Source organism: Eleginops maclovinus, chromosome 19 (genome assembly GCF_036324505.1).
Source record: "Eleginops maclovinus isolate JMC-PN-2008 ecotype Puerto Natales chromosome 19, JC_Emac_rtc_rv5, whole genome shotgun sequence".
In the NCBI taxonomy this organism is placed as follows: Eukaryota; Metazoa; Chordata; class Actinopteri; order Perciformes; family Eleginopidae; genus Eleginops; species Eleginops maclovinus.
The window spans coordinates 16,430,599-16,451,672 of record NC_086367.1 but is presented as its reverse complement, the minus strand read 5'-3'; the positions used below and the strand labels follow the sequence as shown (position 1 = coordinate 16,451,672).

The 21,074-nt window shown below is 38.7% G+C and overlaps 1 protein-coding gene and 1 long non-coding RNA gene across 3 annotated transcripts in view; one reads left to right on the top strand and one right to left on the bottom strand.

Annotated features, from left to right (window-relative positions):
- Positions 1-465: 465 nt before the first annotated feature.
- LOC134881107 (uncharacterized) lies at positions 466-12,698 on the bottom strand. Its single transcript, XR_010168001.1, has 4 exons — positions 12,588-12,698; positions 11,718-11,782; positions 11,224-11,255; positions 466-689 (listed from the first exon to the last, which is right to left on the bottom strand). It is a non-coding gene; the product is annotated as an uncharacterized LOC134881107 (long non-coding RNA).
- A 36-nt stretch (positions 12,699-12,734) lies between these two features.
- cdin1 (CDAN1 interacting nuclease 1) overlaps positions 12,735-21,074 on the top strand; it is a 57,252-nt gene continuing 48,912 nt past the window's right edge. For both annotated transcript variants that reach the window (XM_063909677.1, XM_063909676.1), the window contains exons 1-2: positions 12,735-12,827; positions 13,094-13,228. In XM_063909677.1, coding sequence (XP_063765747.1) covers positions 13,196-13,228 — 33 coding nt within the window. In that variant the 5' untranslated portion in view covers positions 12,735-12,827; positions 13,094-13,195. The remainder of the gene's footprint in view (positions 12,828-13,093; positions 13,229-21,074) is intronic.

Genomic DNA, 21,074 nt, shown 5'->3' with positions numbered 1-21,074 from the left:
ATCCAAGAACTTCCCGAAAAGGTATAAAATATGATGGCTCTTAGGAGAGAGGTGCACGTCATGTTCAATACCAAGAAAAAGAGCAGTTATTGTTTAAGGAACTATTATAAAAAATTGTATGACTTTTTGTTATTACACTCAAGAAAAACATTTTAAAAGCTTTGTCCAGAAACTGTTTTAAAGACTTAAGGGGGAATATCAAAACTTTTATTAAGTTATGTCATGAACTGATTAGGAAAATAATAGCTGGTTTCAGCTCTTAATACATTATTTTAAAATAAAATTATATAAATAATCTCAAACTTTCTTGCTTTATTATGTTCATGCGAGTACTTACTGACTGTAGTTTTATGTCACTATTCTTAAGTTATTCTCAAATAAATATCACGCCAAGGCAGACACATACTGTTTAAGGACACATTACCCATCAGGAACAATGATCTCTGCTATCATAAGTCCCCCAGATAAATCATCAACACAGCCAGTGATACTGTAAATATTATGCTGAGAATCCCTTTCACCCCTGCAGGATCCCAGACACAGTCCAAACCTTGTGTCAGTCGAGGTGCAGTGATGATCCGGAAGCATGAAATCTGTCCCGTGGCGAAAGGGCCTCAGTTTTCTGAAACTGTAGATCTATCCGTTAGCTAAACATGAAGACCACATTCTGTGTTGTTTGCTTCTTCAGCCTAAAAGAAAAAGAGAGGGAGAGAGACATGCATGATCTTTAATTCACATAAACAGGAAGAGGATTATCACTCATAAGCTGCATAAGAACTTCAGTGGGGAATGTTGGGTTTGCTGACACCATAAATAAACAAGATCACCAGAGAGAGAAGAGAAGGACCTCCTTGTTTTGGTGTCAGCTTGTCCCGGCTTAATAAGTGTTATTGTTGCTCAAACTACATTCTCAGTTATATGGTGCATGTTGTCCCAGTAGCATACTGTATCAAAGCCAAGGCCTTTGTTTAGCTAATGTCCTGTGGTGGCTTCTGATTGGGCTAAATGACCTATGACACCTCATTAGCTCCTCAAGTTGGCCTCCCTACATCGTATTATTAATGGCGACATTGAAAGCAGAAGCCATATTAACCACCTCACACTTAATGGTGTTGGTTTTGATTAACATCACCAACACTAAAATGACAGTGAGGTTAATGGGAACTTTCAACAGGACCTTTAACACACACAGAATGCTGGCTTGCACAAAAACACACACTCACATTAACATCTTCCCTATCTTGGCTGATATCGTCTTACCAGGGATTTAGGTGGTTATCATAGTGAGCATGAAAAATAAGACTGAACGGCCCAGGAAGCCTCCACTGACTTGTCTATATGGAGCCTCATTAGGGACATTGATGGATGGGCTATAGCCACCACCGGGCTCGCCCAGAAAAGCTCTGGGTACTATTAGTGTTTGTGTGTTTATAAAATGACACTTAATTACAGGTGGAGAATCATACCACATACATTAACGAGTCACGGCCCATTGAGTATAATGCAGGCTGGATCAAGAGGAGGATATGGAGCTACAGCACTGTTGCCCATGCATTGGTCAACACTTCATTATTACATACTCAAAAGACATAGGAAAGGAATTCATATTGCGTTTGGAGGTATGCGAAGAACCTTTACTGGTTTCTACTGCAAGGAAAATAATACAAATGTAGTCAAAATTAGAATCCCGTTTTAGAAAAAAAAAAGAACAACAACTTTGAAAGTTAAAATGTAGGAGCTGGCAAAATCATTTTAATGTATTTCTAGTTTTCCAATTTTCAGAAATTAAGATATTTATCTGGTGTCTTCATGTAAGAAGTTTTAAACGGTTCTTGTTGATGATGGTAATGTTAGATAAATAAAAACAAATAATTTAATTAAATTTAATGAAATCACAGTAAGGAAAAATGAAATGCATGGTGTTTATTTTGTTTTCTATTCGCCCAAGATGCAGCTTATCCAAAATCAAACACTTACACAAAACATATTTTACTTAGCAAAATCTATACCAGTTCTAGTTTCATACACATCAATATATATAACAATATTTCTGAATTTCAAGGCAAACATCTTTATTATAATTAACTTAAGGTAACAGTTGATATTTACTTTACTAGTGAGCTCCATGTCATAGAGAACTCACTTCCCCACCAAACCACAAACACTGCTGTAGTTGTGTATCAGATTTACAGCTGATGGTTTACTTTTATACCAGAGGAGGTCATAAGATATGATATTTTCTGTTTCCCAAAATGGCTTCAGCCAAGGGCTCCGACATATAAAACATACTCCTGACAGCGATACATTTCACGTTATGACACTACTCTGAAACAATCTCGATATTACCTTTCCCTGTCATAAACAAAACCTGACCACAGTTCTGTTCGCCGGTGTGTGTATTGCTGACAATTTCTCTACTCAGCATGTGTGTGAAGGAGGATGGAGAGAGGAAGAATTGTAGAGGGATATAGAGACGGAAACCTTCGTATTCTCAGTGGCAGAGGGAGTAAGTAGATGGGCTCACTCTGGGGAGAGCAGTGGGAATGGTTGTAAAATGCCCAACTCCATGGTAACTGAAGGAGATGTGTCTGCTGAGAGAAGGAAAGAAAGGGCAGGAGACAGGAAGGGGAGACGTCTGAGTGAGAAAGGGGGAAGGAAGAGTGGAAGAAGAAAGAAAGTGAGAGGAAGGGAGGCGAGCAGACAGAGAAAAAGGGATGGAACAGACATGGGGGAACTCTGGCAGGTGCTTCATCATCTGCTAAGGCATTGTCGGGCTGCCCGTAAACAGTCATTGGGCTTCTCGAGGGAGCAACCTTCTCCATAACTAGCACAGGTATAAATCTGCCTCTTAGCCACTAAATTAGACACATTCTTGAGAGAGTCTCACTCTGCAAGTGCTGCACAAACCTGAGGGAAAAGGGAAGACAGAAAATTAAGCGAATCCACCGAGAGTAGTAAAGGAGCTGCAGGAATACGGTATATAGCCTGTGTGAATTTAACCAGATGGCCACTTTGATCCATATGAAAAAATGTTCATGTTTTCACTCGCAAAGCTGCTATGAATCGTTTCTTTACACTGAGCAAGAATTAATTTCCCCACCATCTCAAAGGGCTGTCATTGCATCTCATGTATGAGCCTGCTGTGGCTCAAAGCCGAGGGCCAAGACCAAGGTCTGCGCTCTGTCACCTCGTCACAATGTTTATCCTTCATTACGACTCCGAAAACAGTGACACACCCATGATTTTTTTTCTTACAATGAATTTTTCTAACATATATATAAAGTGGTGACACTGTGCGACAACATGACACTTGAATATTGTTTTAACACTTGCAGGGGTGGGAAATGGGAGGAAAGGTCAGGGTAAAATACACCAAGAGGAGTGATCTAGTGTTCTGCCCACATGAAGATTTACTGCGTGTGTTGTTTGTATACCGTAGCCGCGAGTGCATACTGTACAAGCCAAGTCTGTAAATAGCACTACTTTCTAAAAATAGCAGGACAATATTTTTTACCACCATTATTTTTTAAAATTTAAATAACGTTTCTACATGAAAGCCAAGTTAAAATAATACTGTGACCAATAGATGTAATACACACACACTTTTACATAACATGTCACTCAGTAAATAAGCCAAGGGAAGTCAAACAAAAGTGTACAAAAATGTTCTTTGATAAAAACAAGGCAAGAATTGTTTACCTGGTGTATATTTACATGCCTTATCTGCTTTCCTGAATGCTATCTGCTGTTTTAAACAACTTTTCTGAAGTCGGAGGTCAAATTTGTCATCGAAAAGCCCTGCAAACATGAAACTCAAGTGTGCTGCTAGTGTTGTAACAGAATGCTAATCTGCTAAACACTCCATCTGTATTTGCTAAAACATTGCCTCACACACAACCTGTTTGCATAAATGTCACTTAACATAGTCATGTTTTCAAAAGGTATCCTTGGGGTCAAAGGAAATGAAACAACTCTTTATTTTTAAGTGTTTTATGAAAGAAGTTGCACCGACATTTTTTCTGAAATAGTTTTTATAAATATATAGTAGGCAAATTCACAAAATAAATGATTCCATTTTGTTTAAATGCTAAAAGATAATATAAAGAATATTTGAAAAATGTTTAGCACTATTTCAATGATACCATGCATGATGTAATAAATGAATTTAAGTCTGTTGGAACTTGCACAAAGTAAAACAATGGACTGTATTAATACATGCTGCCTTGGCCAAAGCTTTGTCAGTCCTCCAGTTTAGCAGGACTATTTTACTAGTTCCTCTCTCAGAGAGTTTCTCTAAAAAAAATCCCCACAGGACTTTTTAACATTCTAATAAAAAGATTTTACAGAGTAGTGTGAGTGTGAATCTTGAAGATGATGCCATGGAGAAAAGTAAAAGAGGTGAGCACAAGATTGTTAGCGAGGGACAGGAAGAATAAAGGAAAGGTTGTGAGAATATTTTACTCATAAATCCAGACGGCCACATGACATTTTTTATGTTAAGTTTAATTTAAATCATGCTGAGAAATAACAAAATGAATAGCAAGAAAGAGATGGGCCTGTACACAGTATAAAAAGTATGATTAAAATAATGCAGATATGGAAGTTTTCAATAAAGTGTTTAACTACTTAAACTGAATTAAAAAAAGTATACTTCTTATTTGAAAAAGTTCCCTTATATTTTTGACTGATCACACAGACAGTTATAAATACTAAATCAACCAAGCCATAATCAACCTTTGATACAATAAGCTTGGTGCTGACAGAAATAATCCACTGGCCACCTTCTTAATGAATAATTGATGCCCATCTTAACAGGCTAATGAATGAATGTGGTTTGGGTTTGAGTGATAGCCCTCTCATTGGAGAGCTATCCCAGGAGGGACGGGGCACTGGAGACAGAGGTGCCATCCTCTATAACCTGTATAATTGGTCATTTGACATGAGTGACTTGACTGTGTGTGTCCGTACACCGACAGTGGAGACTGACCCCTTTTGCCCTGCTGTTTATTAGCACTGTTCCAGGTTATCACACCAATTAGGGCTGGGATAACAGTGATCAGGAAAGGAAAACAAAAAGTATAAAAATGCATACTATTAGCTGAGGGAACGGGGAAACAGCTCAGCACTGGCAAACAAAAGAGAGTACTCTTTTGACCTCACTAAAAATATTCTTAAAAGAATAAATAACCGAGAAGTAATTATAGAACGAGATGAAAACTGTCACAGATGCAAAAAGGTTTTCTTTTCAAAGAGCATGCTTTGTATCTTAGAAAGAAAAACAGTGTGGAGAGGTGACAAGTCTCCAAGGCTGTTCCCTGTGTGCATTTGTGTTGGGCTTGTCCAAACAATCCTACTTACATTTTAGCACTATAATCACACCCTTTTTCCACAGGTCTGATAACATTCTCTCTGCAGTTTCGGTGTGGCACTCTCACTAAACAATACCTTATTGACACGAGCTCTGGCCTCACAATAGCCATAAAACATCAGGGTTCCTGTTTTTGTTGACACTGTTTGAGCCCTCCATTGAAGGCAAAAGCCACTGTGGACACAGCATTGCATAATTGGAGCTCTCTGTCATACAATACCACAAATCAACCCTTTAAATGTTTGAGCATGATAAGGCAGAGAGAGGGCACACAGAGGGGGAGCGGGACAAAGACAGGGGGAAGTCAGGTGAATGGAAGTGTGGAAAGTTGATGGAAATGGAGAGTTAGGAGAGACTATGGAGTCGAGCACCACTAGGGGACAGTAGTAAGTCATGGACGGCAGCAGGAGCTGTGCGCACGTATCTGTGTGTTTATGTGAGTGTGTGTGCGGCAAACAGTGAACAAAAGACTTTCTTTGTTGCACGCTCAAATAATAAAAGATTTCAGAAATAGCTACTTGACTGCTTTAGAAAAGATCTTGACAATGCGTTGGCCCATAATGCACAGAAACAGCTCCAGATTTACATAATCATATGTAATGTAAACCACTACGAGGATCCACAACCAACAAACAAACTGACTGGGGAGAGGGTGACAGCGAGAGGATCCGCTTTCCCCTATGGACTTTATACACTTAGTAAAAGTACATTTTGCTTCATCTGCTCACAACAATAAGACAACATTTGCAAATGTTGTGAGCTTGTGTCGTGATGATTCAACAGAAAGTAAGCTTCTCAAGTAAACACCTAGATATACTTAAAGCACAGAATGAGGGCAGTATGTTTTATTTACTTAGAATGATTTATACCTTAATTATTGCATTTTCCTAAAGGAATTAATGTAGATTCCACAGTGACAACATAGCAGAAATTATATTTGGTATAATGAAGGAAGCCTGTGTGATAATGAGACACAAAAACACAGGGACTTTTTTCTTTGCCACGGAACAAGATGAATGGCTGGAGGATTTCACGCTGTAACTTGAGGCATTTCTACTTATATCTGCTCTCTTTGTGTTGTGCGTTAAAAGGGGTCATTTGTTTGGTAACTGGTTAAACAAGAGAAGTTAACACCTCCACGTACCTCTGACGCTAGATATAACTGTCAAGAGGGAGCCAGTGTTTCTTTTTTTTGCTATGGTAACCGAGGACGTATATTGAAAACATGCTGCAGCCTCCTCCTCCTCCTGCAATTAAAAGCAGAACAATAACAATATCCACCAATGACAGCAGCGTCTGTACAGTAGTTATGCCCTTCGTTAGTTTCACAATGTTCCTCATGAATTAGTTAAGTCTGTTAATTGCACATTTATTACACTCAAGGCCACAGAGAGATACACTAAATGGCTCCGGAATAAAATAAACCTTGCACACGTATAGGAATCATGAAAAATAAATTAAGCTTTTAGATTACAGTTTAACCTTGTGTCGCAAAAATGAGTGTCACACATTTTATTTACTTGCCAATTTGTTTTTTAGATAGGAAAATAAGAAATGTTTAACCAACCATTTTATTGGGGGGAAAGGGCTTTAATTCACAATTAGAACATTTAATTTACTAAAATTGTTAATGTTGTTAACAATTTACATGCTAAAAAATGAAATCTTAGATTAATAAATAATAACAATTACATTTTTGTAACATTATTTTTAGGAATAAATAAATAAAACCATGAGCCCTAATTATTCTAATATTTACATTTGTCTTGAGTGCTTACAAAAAAAAGCGGTAAGGATTATATTTATTCAGAGACAAGAGAATAAGGCAAATATCAAAATGATCCGGCAGCATAATCTCTTCATGTTTACACTTTATCATCGCTTTTTCTGATCTCGGGCGTCTTTCATTATGGAGTGACGTTTGAGTGACACTGCGGCAGCTGTCACCACCATGTGCTGAGGTTCCCTCTCATTTCCAGCACCAACAATAATAATGACTATTCCAGTGCTAGCCCCACTGTTTGTGTTATTGTTGTAGGGTGTCAGACACAGGCCCTGACGTTTGCTATGCTATCAGCAGGAGTGTACAAATACAAACACATTTGCCTGAGTTATTGACCTTTATCTCCCCACTTTCTTGACAGCCTTCTCCAGTTATTGACAATACAAACACATGGGACGACACATAACCTTTCATTTACAGAGCACTCTCTCTCCCTTTTTGTCTGTCTCCCTCTCCCTGGCTTGCTCTTTCGCTCAGCCTGTGTCTCTCTGCTCTTGCAATTTGTTTAAATAAAATGGGGCAGACAATGGTACCGCTCATTTCTGCCATTTTTCTTTCACTCCAAATTTCAGAAGATAATATCATTAGACCGATACAATGGCTGCTATTCAGCCTCAGATACACAGATATTTCAAGTATTCAATATAGTTTTGACATGCTGACATTAGGGGAGATTGTTGTTTCCCAATTTGTTTGCTTACAATGTCGATTCCGTCATAAATCTTGGATTGCTAAGGCAACGTTTGTCTTCATAATGTTCAAATTACCACAGAAATATATACATGGAGAGTACAATCAAAACACAAATAAGATCCAAAAGATGCACAAATAATGATCATATTGAAAAATATATATAAGTTGATACTGTGAAAAATAAATATTTACAGTGTATACACGTAGCAATTACATGTATATTTAAACACACAAAAAGTAGAGAGGAGTTTTATTTATGCAGAAGGAGGGACAACATAATTATTCTGAAAATGGGACCGAATCCATAAAGCCATAATAAACAGAATAATTTACTGCATCTCAATACAGCGTTGAATAACAATGGTCATAAAAACCACGAGTATTCCACTAATGATTCTCCTCCAGAATTTATTGTGTTTTTCAATGTGTGTCCTCTTGCATTTCAGCATGAAAAATAGCATACATAAAATCTGTGTGTCCCCACCAGTCAGCCCCTCTGCAGGTACTTCAGAGCCCCAAAATTAAATTTTAAACAATCCAGACCAGTGTTTGGTGACCATGGTTAATCATCAAGAAACAAAGACATCAAACAATATTTGATAATGAGAAAAATGCCTCCAGGATATTAGGGGATGGGGGAGAGCACAGCGTGAGCCTCGGCAGCAGAGCTAGGTAGAGAGGCTACACCAGACACATGCCGCATTCACATGTCTGTGTGTGGTGACGGTGGGTGTCTGACACACAAAAAGCCACACACACATGCATACGTGTGTCAACTTCTATCTCATGCACATACACACATGCATGCATGCACACACACTTCTTAAGGTGTTAAAAAGCCATTAAAAAATTACCTCTTTTTTAAAGTTCATGAGGAAATAATTAGAATTCAGTGTATTGAGCCAGTGGTGAAATTACAGCTTTGTGAAATTGTGCCTCATTTTGAACTTGCATCATGCCTCAACCCAATTATCTGCAGTTAAAATGGCTTAGTGAGGCTCCAAACTGTGACTTACAAAAAAATAAAGACAAACCAAAAAACTTTTCTATAAAGATAAAAGTGACTATTTTTCTCCAAATTGTCTATAAGGATGAAAGGCTATCTTTTATTTGATGTATCATTCAAACCGAATATAACACATTTGGATTAGTTGTTATATCCTAAAGTGTATCAATATGCTTAAATTATACATTTTAGAGTATTCAAAAAAAACAAATTTATGTTTTAAAAAACCAATAAGAATAATTTTAGTAATAAATAAAACTGAATTATTCATTTTTTCCTCTGCCAGTGTAATTAGTGCTAACTCAAATAGGTTGGGCAGACAGGGAAAGGAGCGTTGGGTAATGAGGAGAACTTTTTTTTTATCCCTCTCCCTCTGTCATATTGTTATTGGGTTATCCTTGATTGACGCAATGTTAACAGTCTGGCCAAATCGAGGCAGATCCAGCAAGCTAGGCCGAACGGCAGCATGTGCAGCCACCTCGGACATGCAAATTGCACCCAGGCAACCCGTTGACTATGATTAATGAGCCTGGGCTGCAGCCTTTGTTTCCGCGTGCAGCCGTTTAGAGTGAAATACAATCCCAAAATATTATCAATCCCCTGTTAATCCAGTAAATTTGTTCTCATCGCACATGTTGTTTGAGCAATTTACTGCCAAATGTGTGCATGTGTGTCGGCATGAGAGTGCGTGTTTGTGTGTGTTATGGGGGTGAGCAAAATTGCATTTAATTACATGTCCTGTAATTAAATTCATTAAAAGGATAATAAAATAAATGGAAGAAACAGCTTTGAAAGCTAGGGTGAAACACATGTGTCTTGTCTCCCGTGATGTAAAATATGGATGTGGGATTTGCAGGGGCAGTCATGCTGTTCAGGGGGGAAAGCATGAATCCGATACCTTGCTAATACTACAGGCATTTCCTGGTTATGGCTTGCCTCATGTTTAAACTGTGATTTTCAGAGCTGAGATCCCAGACTCCCTGAAGATTGGAGCGCAATTCTGTACTGCAGAGGAGTGAAGTCACTGACTTCAGAAATGGAAAAAAAAGAAACATTATGACAGTAATGCTGACGATCTAGTGTAACAAAACGCTCTCTGTGTATGGTGAGTAATATCAGTGGATATGGTAAGGAGGGACTAATGTGCCAGACATGGGATGGCTAGCAATTTCCTTAAACTGTGTGATGAGTAAAGGAAATTACACAACCTGTAAAATCGTACATTCATCGACTGAAGATGTTGTCGATAAAAAGCTATTTCTCACACACACACTCACAGACATACACAGACACACTTACACGCACACACTTTCCCTCTGCTGCAAGCAAAATGTAAATGTTTCCCAGGCATTAAGGTATATAAGTGCCATTAGTGGCACAGTGCTTAGCACTACAATGGTGTGCCGAGAGCAGTGGAGCAGAGATCAGTGCAGCATCTCCTGGATATCAGAGGGAGACATCCTTTGTAAATTCATCTCCCACTGTGAGCTTGCTTCACAGCTGGTTAACGGCACTGTGTGTACCACTGCCCTGTTTACACGCAGCCTCCAAAGCACTCGTCTTTCCCCCTGCATCCAATCCCTGTATCCCCCTCCATCGCACGGGCTCTCCTTCAGCTCTCATCATAGCCCACTGTGGCACTCATAGCCATCAAAGACGCACACAGACTGATTCAATGCAAGAGTGTTTGTGTGTGCGCACACAGGAGTACAACCACACACAAGTAGACACCTACACACAACAACATCTCTGATCCCCTCGCTTTTGGGGCCATTACAGTACACCACCTTCCAACCCTTTCTCTGATTTTTATCTTTTTATACCATCACATTACACTGATCCTTTTATACCTATTACACACGCGGCTCCCCATCAAACCCCCTGATCCTCTGATACTTAGATGAGTAAACTGCTCCTCCAGCCCCTGACCTCAGCCCTTTGTAGCAATCAGACCAGACTTCCTCAGAGGCCCTGATCTTATCTGGCCATACCAATCCCACTACACAGCTCCCTTTTGTAGCCACCACAGAGCACTGAGCCCTTTCAGATCCAGGGACTGTGCCGGTGAACACACAGCCCGAGACCTCAGCTCATCTCAGACATCATACTACACTGCCCAACAACAATGAGCTCTATTTTCCGATGCACCACAGGTCAGATAGAGCCTTTCTGCTCACCAATGCATTGTTCACTCACAATGGAGAAACCAGCAAATGTTGTTGTCAAAGAATGTTTGACTTACAGAATGGCTTGATGTGGTCACAGGCTTGCAGACAATGATGCTAAATTAAATTTAGATGTTTTGACATTTTAAGACTAATTTGTGTTCATGTTTGTATTGTGAATTAAGAATTAAGAAAATATAAAACTCACCATAAATGTCTCTGAGACTTTTCTGCATTCATCTGCAAAGAAAGAATGTTAAAGAGAAAAATCTATTAGAGCAGACTGAGGTTTAGCACTGTTCTGAGACTAATTACACAACAATGCCATTGTAAAATGAAATTGATCTCAAGGGATGTATTTGACAAATTAGGTCTTAAAGATTTTAGTCCTATCTAAGTATGGTAAAATCAACACTCCAGACAGAAGCAATCATATGGTTCAGATGGGGAAAAAAAGAAACAAAACAAACCATTAATTGACTATTGACCATTTTCTTCAAATTTCAGCTTGCCTTTGTTGTAAAGTACCAGTAATTTTGAGATGACAAATGTTACAACCATCAGCAAAGCAAACATTTATCCTTTATAAATTAAACATTGTTCTTGTATGTTTTACACATTTTTTTCTACAGTACTCTCTAGTATACATCATCACCCTTGGCCTGATTTACATATTTCTGCCTGGGGCATTTAAAGCACTACCTATTTGAGGTGAAAGGTGTTGATGATTCTGGGGGCCCACAGCAGAGGATGGTCCACAGAAATTCCTTCAGAATAAAGGTAATAATTAAGAAAAGACCAGACCAATATTCTCTAAAGGGAGCAAAACTCCTGCCTACAACGTTCAAATACCTATCTACAATATATACACATTAATGATGTGTCACTGCAGTGGAATTTGGCAGACTTTGTGTTTCCTAAAAATAAATGTTAGCACCTCACTGAACTGGAAACAAATAGTTTTTTTTAATCAGAAATGGCAATAACATAAAATTCACGATGAAACCTGTGTTTTATCAGGGAATTTTTATTTGGATTTGCAGTTGTTTAGATATTTATAAAGAGGCAGAATTAGAATGAGCAGGCCTAATTAGTTAAGCCCAACTGATTCCTTGGGACATATATCAGGAATTTACTTTCAATCAGTATATTGAGTTTATTTTAAATGTATGTCGAAACCCTATGCACACACTAAAGTAGCCATGATCAAAGAGCATGTATTTTGGGGAGAAACCAAATTAGGCTGTAGGCCTATGCAACCTATTTTGTGTCTGTCTTTTGATATCAGTAAAACCAACTGTAGCCTATGCAAAAAGAGAATAATACTAGCTCTAAACTGAAATTATTGACACAAATATGGTAGTCAGTATTTCAACAGTAGCAACTATGCAATCATTCAAAAAGATGCTCCCTTCTCTCACCTTTGTTCATCTAATTGTTTAACTTTCACTTGCTTTCTAAAAATTCCACTAACATCGGTGCATTTTCATGAATTTCCCTTTTTTTGTTCTGTATGTCTTGAAGGCAGTCAACAGCTTTGCAGGAGAAACTATGGCGACATATTTAAAGTACCTGCTTTCGTATCGCTTGCATTTGGGGAGAATCCAGTGATGCTTCGTAGCTGCATTAACTGAGCAGCAGCATGTTTTAGGAGTACTCCGCCTTCCGCTACCAACTAACCAATCACATGCTAGTATACTCAGCTCGATGATGAATTGACCAATCACCGCGCCCCTCACACAAAATTCACCTCTTCAACTTCCTAGCGGGAAGCTGTTATCGGGAAGTATGCACAGGCAGCCGAAATCACTGGTAAACAACACTCTAACCCACATTTATTAATCAAGGTCATATTTTACAATGTGTTGCATGCATTGGCATTCAGCAGTCTTCAGATGATGTGAGGAAACGTTTTATTTAGGGTTGTTATTTTGTCGTGTGTCGCGTCAGTCATAACATAAAGCTATGTTTGGTTAGCAGTGCAGGTACAGCTGTTTTTGACAGCTGCATGACATCTGTCGTTGTTTCCTCTTTCTAAATCATATTGCTACAGGACCTATTTCTCTGTGTTTGTACAGATAGATACAGTAAAAGTCATACTAACCAAAGAAGATGAAGCTCTCCCGAGCTGAATATAAGGAGATTGTGAGATGGACTGATCAACTGAGACCTACCCGTCAATGTATGAAGATTTTGAAAGACAGATTTCCAAAGTAAGTGGCCCGGTTTCTGCAGCTGTGTATCAATACACTGTTACAAATACAACGCATGCATTCAAAACCCCTACTTAAGTAAAAGCACAAAATTATTAGCATACAAATGTACCAAAATTAACATAACTCATCATGCAGAATTCCCCATTTCAAAATAATATATTATTGGACTGTAATTATTGGTTCATTAATCACTTTAATGTTGCAGCTGGTAAAGGGTGGGGTTCATTTTAATTACTTAACATACTGCTGGGTAGCTAAACCTATAACAATTCTTATTTATTGGTTGATTTATATATTTTTTCCTTTATTAATCTGAGTCTTCAAAGTTACTGATGCTGTCAGATAAAGGAAGTGAAGTGAAAAGAAAAAAATGTAGTTGAGTGGCTGTAAAGAGTAGCATAAAATTGAAACACTCAAATAATGTGAAAGTACCTCAAACTTGTACTTAAATACATTACTTGAGTAATTATACTTACATTCCACCACTGCGCTGAAGTCTCTGAGCTTCCTTACATTTGTAAGTTACATATGTTTTGTGTTTTTACCATACTTTATATAATTCACAATAATGATTATTGTCTGAAATTGCCCAAAACGAATGTGTTTGGATAATAATTTAAATACTGAGTGATGGCTTTAACATCAATCAACTCCCCATAATACCCTCATTTATTCCTCTGTCTCCTATTTTATCTCCTTTTGTTAGATATGTATAACCCCATGTAATTCACCACTTACGATCACTAATTAATTCTACACAGGTGTCTGTATAGACTTCCACCACAGCGATAGCCAGTGTTTTGCCATGCAGCGTCTTCACGTCCAGAAATCGAAGAGAGAGGTTAATGGTTGTGTTTGCCTTTCTCCATGACACTGAGGGCCCTCACTTTATTGAACGTAACATGTGTAATCCCCCAAGGCCACCAGGACACCATGGCTGATCCCGTCGAGGTCACTTACAAAGTCGTATGTATTTGGAGCTTCCTACTTCCATTGTGCCCTAATCACCAATCTAGAAGAAGGTATCAGGTCCCCAAAGGAGACACAGCAGAGCTTGATCTTGCCATTGTTCTCACTGTCAGCATTTTACAGAATATGTCATGCGTATAAAGTTCATTCAATATCCTGTATGTTTAGGCACCAACACCAGGAGCTCCTTCTCATGTTTATTTTAAGTTTCCTTCACCTTTCGGTTTTCTTATCCAAACTGTCTTTAATAAACAGTCCGAATGCCAGTTTTTCAGAAAGTGGAACTGGTGGGTGCGATAATTAAAGAAAAACATTGGACCGTTTTCATTCCAATAATTCAGCACGATCCCTCTTTCCGGAGGAGCTGGCTCTTTTGTTTGGTCTTGCTGGTTATTGTTATTATTTCATTCACCATAACCAGTCTTGGGGAGGCTCCTGCTCTTTAAAATCCCAGAGTCTCGTCACAGGGCCTGACAGACAGGCACGGCAGCAGTGTTTTCACAGCCTGCAAAATTATTCTGGTTGTCCAATCAGCTGAGCTGGGCTCTGGAGGGTTAGTGATTGGACTGGCAGGAAATCAGGCTCTTAAGACATAACATATCGACTAGGCCATCCATCATCTCTTAGCATGCGCTCAGGCACGGCAGTCAGCCACCCCCGCCCCACACCCCTCCTGTCCCCTCGGACTGTGTGGGAGCCCTGCCACTGCGTAAATATTGGCCAGGCTGGGGCTGGCAGGAGGAGGGTTGGAGGGGGGTTAGGGGTTTGTTGTGGACAAGACTGCACTCTATCTCTCTGACTATTATGCTCGGAGAGATAAAAAAAATACAGGTATCTGGATATCAAATAAATTCACATCGTACTGGGTCCATTTCCAAATGATGCTAGCTATGTTGAGTGAACTGTAGATTCATGTTTTAGCTACCAGCATCATGACAGAGCATGTAGTAGTTTACTCGGGGGCATGAGCCATATTTGTTTTGCAGAGGAGACACTTAATATTTGTTAAGTCCTAATTTAAACATACAATATAATTTCTTATATTTTTTTGTTAACTTTTTATACTAACAGTATATATATGGAATGTTTGGCAAGAACTTAGTATTTAGTTGTAAATCAAGATGAACAGAATTGTGGTATTACAGTTTATACATTTAATAATTAAAAACATAGTATGATGACATCAATGAACCCTTTTATAATTGTATTACATTTTGCCATTTGTGTTTTTATGCAATCTGTGATTTAAATGTAATGCTATACTGAAAGGGTTTTTAGTTTAGTTTGCAGAACTCTCAAATATTCATGCATTACATGTTTTCGTTAACAATCCTTCTCATTTCATTTCCTTAATAATATTTGATCAGTTATTTAATAATATAAAACTTAAAGCTTCCAATGATGAGTATGTCGTATAAATGGCCGTGATCCTCAAACATCTGAATGCTGCATTGAGGTCGAAAACATTTCATAATCATGGCCATTAATTTGGGACTTAAAGGGAGGAAAATTTTAACTTTGAACAAAAAGATTGTTAAAGGCCATTTCAAGGTAATTTCCACGGAAAGTCTGTCAGTCTTTCTGTTGTACTTCAGTATAGATAGTGGGAGGAGAGAGGGAGTGTCCCATAGACAGACAGAAAGAGAGAGATTGTGATGTGGAGTCCCTCATCTGTAACGGCTGCATAACACAGATGTTGGGAGTCATCTGTCAGCCTGGCCTCTCTTGCCGGGCCCGAGCTGCTCTGGGGGGAAAAGAATTGGACACGGTGCTGTCACTTTTTACCCCCACTCACAATGGAAGGACATGCAAATATCAACCCCCATTCCTGCCCTCTCTTCCTTGCCCTCCTTTTAGCCAGCCATGGTGTCCTGCCTAGTATCTGGACTGCAGCTTGGCAGCGAGGGGGGAGTGGGAGGGCTCATCGTAGGTCGGTTTGAGGAAAAATGTGACATCAGTCCCATCAGGTCCTTCTCTTGCCACATATTAGAATTGGAAATGATGGGCTGCTCTCTAAGGCCTTGCCTGGCTTCCCTTGGGTCTAGAGGGGACCCCAGTCCTTCCACCCTTTGTCCCCAGAGAGAGTCTGTGTAAGAAGGGCGAGAAAAAGAGGGAGGGAATGAGAGTCCTCTGTGTCCTTCTGTGCTGTATTATGAATGAATTTGGATGTAATGATTACCCCCCTCTTTAAAATGCCATTCGGTTCACTCCTCATATGGCTTTCACAGTCATGAAAGTGGGAGGGTGTGCAGAAAGGGGCAGATGCCTCTGTTTTTAAAATGCTTAAAAAGTTAAGTGTGAAGCATCCCTCCCCTCTAAACACAGCCACTACCTCTCTCTTTCTTTTTTTACTCTCTCACACACACACACACACACACACACACACACACACACACACACACACACACACACACACATACAGCTCCCTGGCGAGGAGTCCCTGAACGTTTTTCGAATCGGGCCCTAATGTGCCGTTTTCATCAGCACTGAGGCGGGCTGCAATATGGTGCTGGGGCTCGCTCTGGGAATATGAATGTTGATTAAGCATGCGTTCAGCCTTTTGAAATTCTGAAGAAGTGTCAGAATAATGGATGTTGAGCAAATGTCAAGCATTTGTTAATTTCTCTGTTATTTGGGGTTTATCTAGCATGATCTTTGAAAGGAAAGCGCGGGACAGGGTTGTTGTGGCATGTGCCATTGATATGGTGATTTCTTGGCAACAGACACTTTGTTTTTGATGGTAATATCTAGGCTCAGGACGAAGCTTAGGGACTTGCTCATTGATTATTTATTGTTGCTGTAGTGTTTGTTTCTTTTTTTACATGCCGGCTAAAGCTAAGGATTTGATAACAGGCACGATGCATTAAACTGGCAAGCTCTATATATATTTATTTTTTCCTTCATAGAACCAAAGAAAAGACCTGACAGATCATCATTGTTTTTTGTTGACTCTTTGGCAAAATCAATGCAGCTATTTTTTATGTAAAAATTGTTTAGCTGTTTCAAGATGCTTCAATCACCTTGTTATATTAATTAATTATAAAGCTCATTTTCTTGCAAATCAGAAAAGGCATTAGCCTTCCTCAAACTAAATCTAAATAAATGATCTATATTAACCATTGTTTGTGTTAACTTGGTCCAATTAAAAACTTCATCAGTTCAAAAACCTTTACTTTAGATTGAGAATTGATGTATGTAAAGGTAAAGACATGGCATTTTAGAAGTGAGAGCGGATCTAAAGATGTGTATTCAAACAGCCAAAGTATTAATATATAGCATTTCTAAAGTGTACCAGTTGGACTGTTTTCTTCATTTAGCTGTGATCTCCACAATCGTCTCTGTGGAATCAAATGTGTTGCTCTGTTGTAGCTCTCATGAAGGTAAACTACAAGAGCTTTTTTGTAGCCTGGAAGTGGCAATGACCCAGAGACTGATCTAGTGCAGAGCCTGTGGGGGCAGCTCAGTCAGCCTCCGGTGCACAGCCTCACACTTCTGGTCGTCCAAATTGAACAAAACACAAACTGGCAGTTGTGGCTTTTGGGTACAACCCTTGAAAGCTGAGAGGCTGGCAAACTAATTCCACAGCTTTATGTGGTTAGATGAGCTTTGGAAGGGTGAAGGGATGACTGAAGTGTAAGCAGAGAGGAGCGATGAAGAAAGAAGAGAAGTTGTGCTGAGTTTACAACTTCATGTCAGGCTAAGGAGTTCATGAATAATAGATGCAGTCAATTACTTGATTAGGAAGCACATGACTACTTCCTCTTCATATCTTCAAGACACTGTCCTGGCACACTCTATAGATTGTAAGGCCTATTCGACTCATTGGGGTTAAAAACACTTAAAAACCAGCCTGTTGTTTAACTACTTTTTTTTGGGATTGGTATATAAAATAAGATCTTAATATTTGTAAAGGTCAATTATCAACTCAGAAATATCAGCTATGGTGAGTAATACCAACAAGTCGCTGTACATGGCGGTAGATTCAGTGTCGTCCCTCAACCCCCAGTAGGTTCAATTGCAAAAGAAGAAGGAAACAAATTGCCCAGAATGGTACAAGTTCCCCAGCCATGCTTGGGGGAGAAGGCAATTGGTCAGTATAATGTGTTTCTTTGCCAGACCAGTGGACACTCGCAACTTGACAGATAACATGGACCTCATTTTCAATTTCCACGAGAATTTGCAGAAGCAGCGAAGACAATAATTACATTATAGTAAAGGCAACCCACCATAATAGTTATAACATGTTTTGTCACACACCGAGCCATGGAGATCCCTAGCTTTCAGAAAGAATCACAATTAGGGGGATGATTGTGGGATATTTCTTGCTCTTTTTGCCACCATTATTTAACAGTTCTGATGTCTAAGTGCACCTCAGCAGACAGAAATGTTAAAGATTCTAATAAAGTGAATCGGGCTCTGTAGGGGTCATATTTGTCGTCTATTAGGACAATTGTAGACTGTGTGATGTCCTGTTGTGCTTCTACTGGAGCCATTTCTGTCCACAGTGCCCCTCAGGCTTGTACGTCTGTGTTCTGCAGAGAGAGCTGGGAGGGGGGGCACTCCAAGTAAATGTAGTGGAATGTACTCAGGCTTTCGGGGCATTTTTCTTCATGTATCAAACAAAGCTTGAGAATATAGTGAATCTGTTGATCTCAGCTTACTAACAAAGCAATATAACCATATCACTGCAATTAAAGCAAATATTATACATGGTAATGTGTTTTCTGTAGTAGGAAGAAGGCTTTACAGTTGTTTTGCAGGGGGGTAAAAGTAAAACTAATTTGAACTGTAAACACGTGCGCTCATTGTGCAAGTATTTGTACGAAGCTGTGTGACACACTGAGATTTGTGTTTGTTTCTATCTCTTGTCAAAATACATCACATTTATACATTAACGCGTAAAGATTTTTCTGGTACACATTTGTTTTGCTGCTGATGATGGAGAAACAGATGTTAGCATTTTGCATATCAGCATGTGTAATTAGCAGCATTTGCATATCCAGAGTGTTTTACCCACATTCAGCTGTTTCTCACTTTATAAAATATTGATCTATAGGAAAATAAATGCGTAATGTATTATTCTCAGCAATCCAGCTTTATTGAAGTGAAATATAGTTGAGATATAAATCCTAACTTTGCAAGGGAAGCATTAGCTTATAATTAAAGTGATGAATAAGCTGTTGATAACAACAAGGTATTAAAACTGAGCAATAATTCAATATAATTTTTAAGAGTGAATCATTTTATCCTTGTCATTCTCCAAAAAAAAAAAAAGCATCTTCATCTTCCATTAGGAAAAATATGTGCTATGCCTTAATTAGCCAGTTCCATGCCCTGAAGAGACGCACCATGCAACACTCTCTGCATGCAGATCCACCAAATGCTAAATACTGTCGCAGCATATGATACCAATGCCATTAGCCAGGTGGCTTTCATTACCTAAATTACAGCTATTGTTTATAATTAATTATTTGTAAATAGGAAGATTTTGAATATAATGGATAGCTTGAATTCCCCCATCTCCTATTAATTAGGTTGATGGGGCTTCCTTTTTTTCTGCAACTGTTTTTTTTTTTTTTTTCACGTAAGCTTAAGACACTGATACACTTTGAATGCATGAGGAGACAAGGCAATTCAACACTCAAATATGAATTTGTCAGATTCATAACCAGTGAATAGCTTAACTTAATAGAGCCTAAAGCACTGACCAGACAAGCATACCAGCTCAGTGACAAAGTGAAAGTCCCTAATTGTTTTTAATTTAATCTGCAGCTTTACTATTTTGGGTGCCAGTGCATATTAATGCTCTGTCTTATGTTGTAAGGAAGGGTAATTAGGTTGAGAGTGAATGATTCCCTAACCACTCTTCTGTCTCCCAACCTTCTGTTTCTCCATGTTCTAAATTATATCCAAGAGGGAGGGACTTTTAGTTTTTTCTTCTCTCATAAAGGTCAATGTTCAGATGTGCTGCAGTGCCACAGTCCCTTTTTGTAGTGTATTTTCAAAAATGTGAATGATTTTTCCTTTAATACGTTTAAATAATTACAGTGTTTTAAAATCAAACGTTTGCAAATCAATGTCATTTAAATGGTATGGCATAGATTGATGAACTTGGTTATTAATCCCTTTTACGGACGCATTAAAAAAACTGTGATTTGTCTATGTGCAGATTACGTTACAATTTAGGTTTCCCCAAGTTGTCATATCCAGGGGGGATTTTAGGACAAACTAAAAGAAAGTTCTGTAATTATTTTTAAAATACATGACAGACACCTTTTTCTACTTTATCTTTATGTTATATCCCAGAATTAAAAATGATAAAATGGATTAAACATTATGCTGTTCTCATAATGTGCATGCATCCAAATAAAGTGCTTTGTTTGAACAAGAAAGGCTAAATGCCTCTGGTTTTGGAATATTCATGTGATTGTTTTGAACCAGACCATTTTTCTCAAATGCTTGTATTATGAGGCAAGGTGGTGTATGTATTACAGCGCTACTGTGCAGCAGGCAGGTCAGATCCCCATTGTAAGACTTCACATAGCTCTATATTTTAGCATGAATAGAGCTTACTGTGCCCAGGAGAGCACAGATTGGATATACATTAATGCAAAGTCTGCAATAACTTAGTATTAATGTCAGTTAAATGGAAAAAGGGCACTATACAATATGAGCACAGTGTAAAACTTGACAGACTCTATAAAATGCAGATCGTCTTGGTTTGGATCCAGGTATATGCCCTCATCTCTTTACATCGCTCTCTTTTTCTTCAAAATCGTATAATATTTGGTCTTCTTTCACCACTCCAGTGAGTCTCAGCATTTGTGAAGCTTTTATCAATTTTCGATGTCAGCAACAACTGCTATAGGTAAAG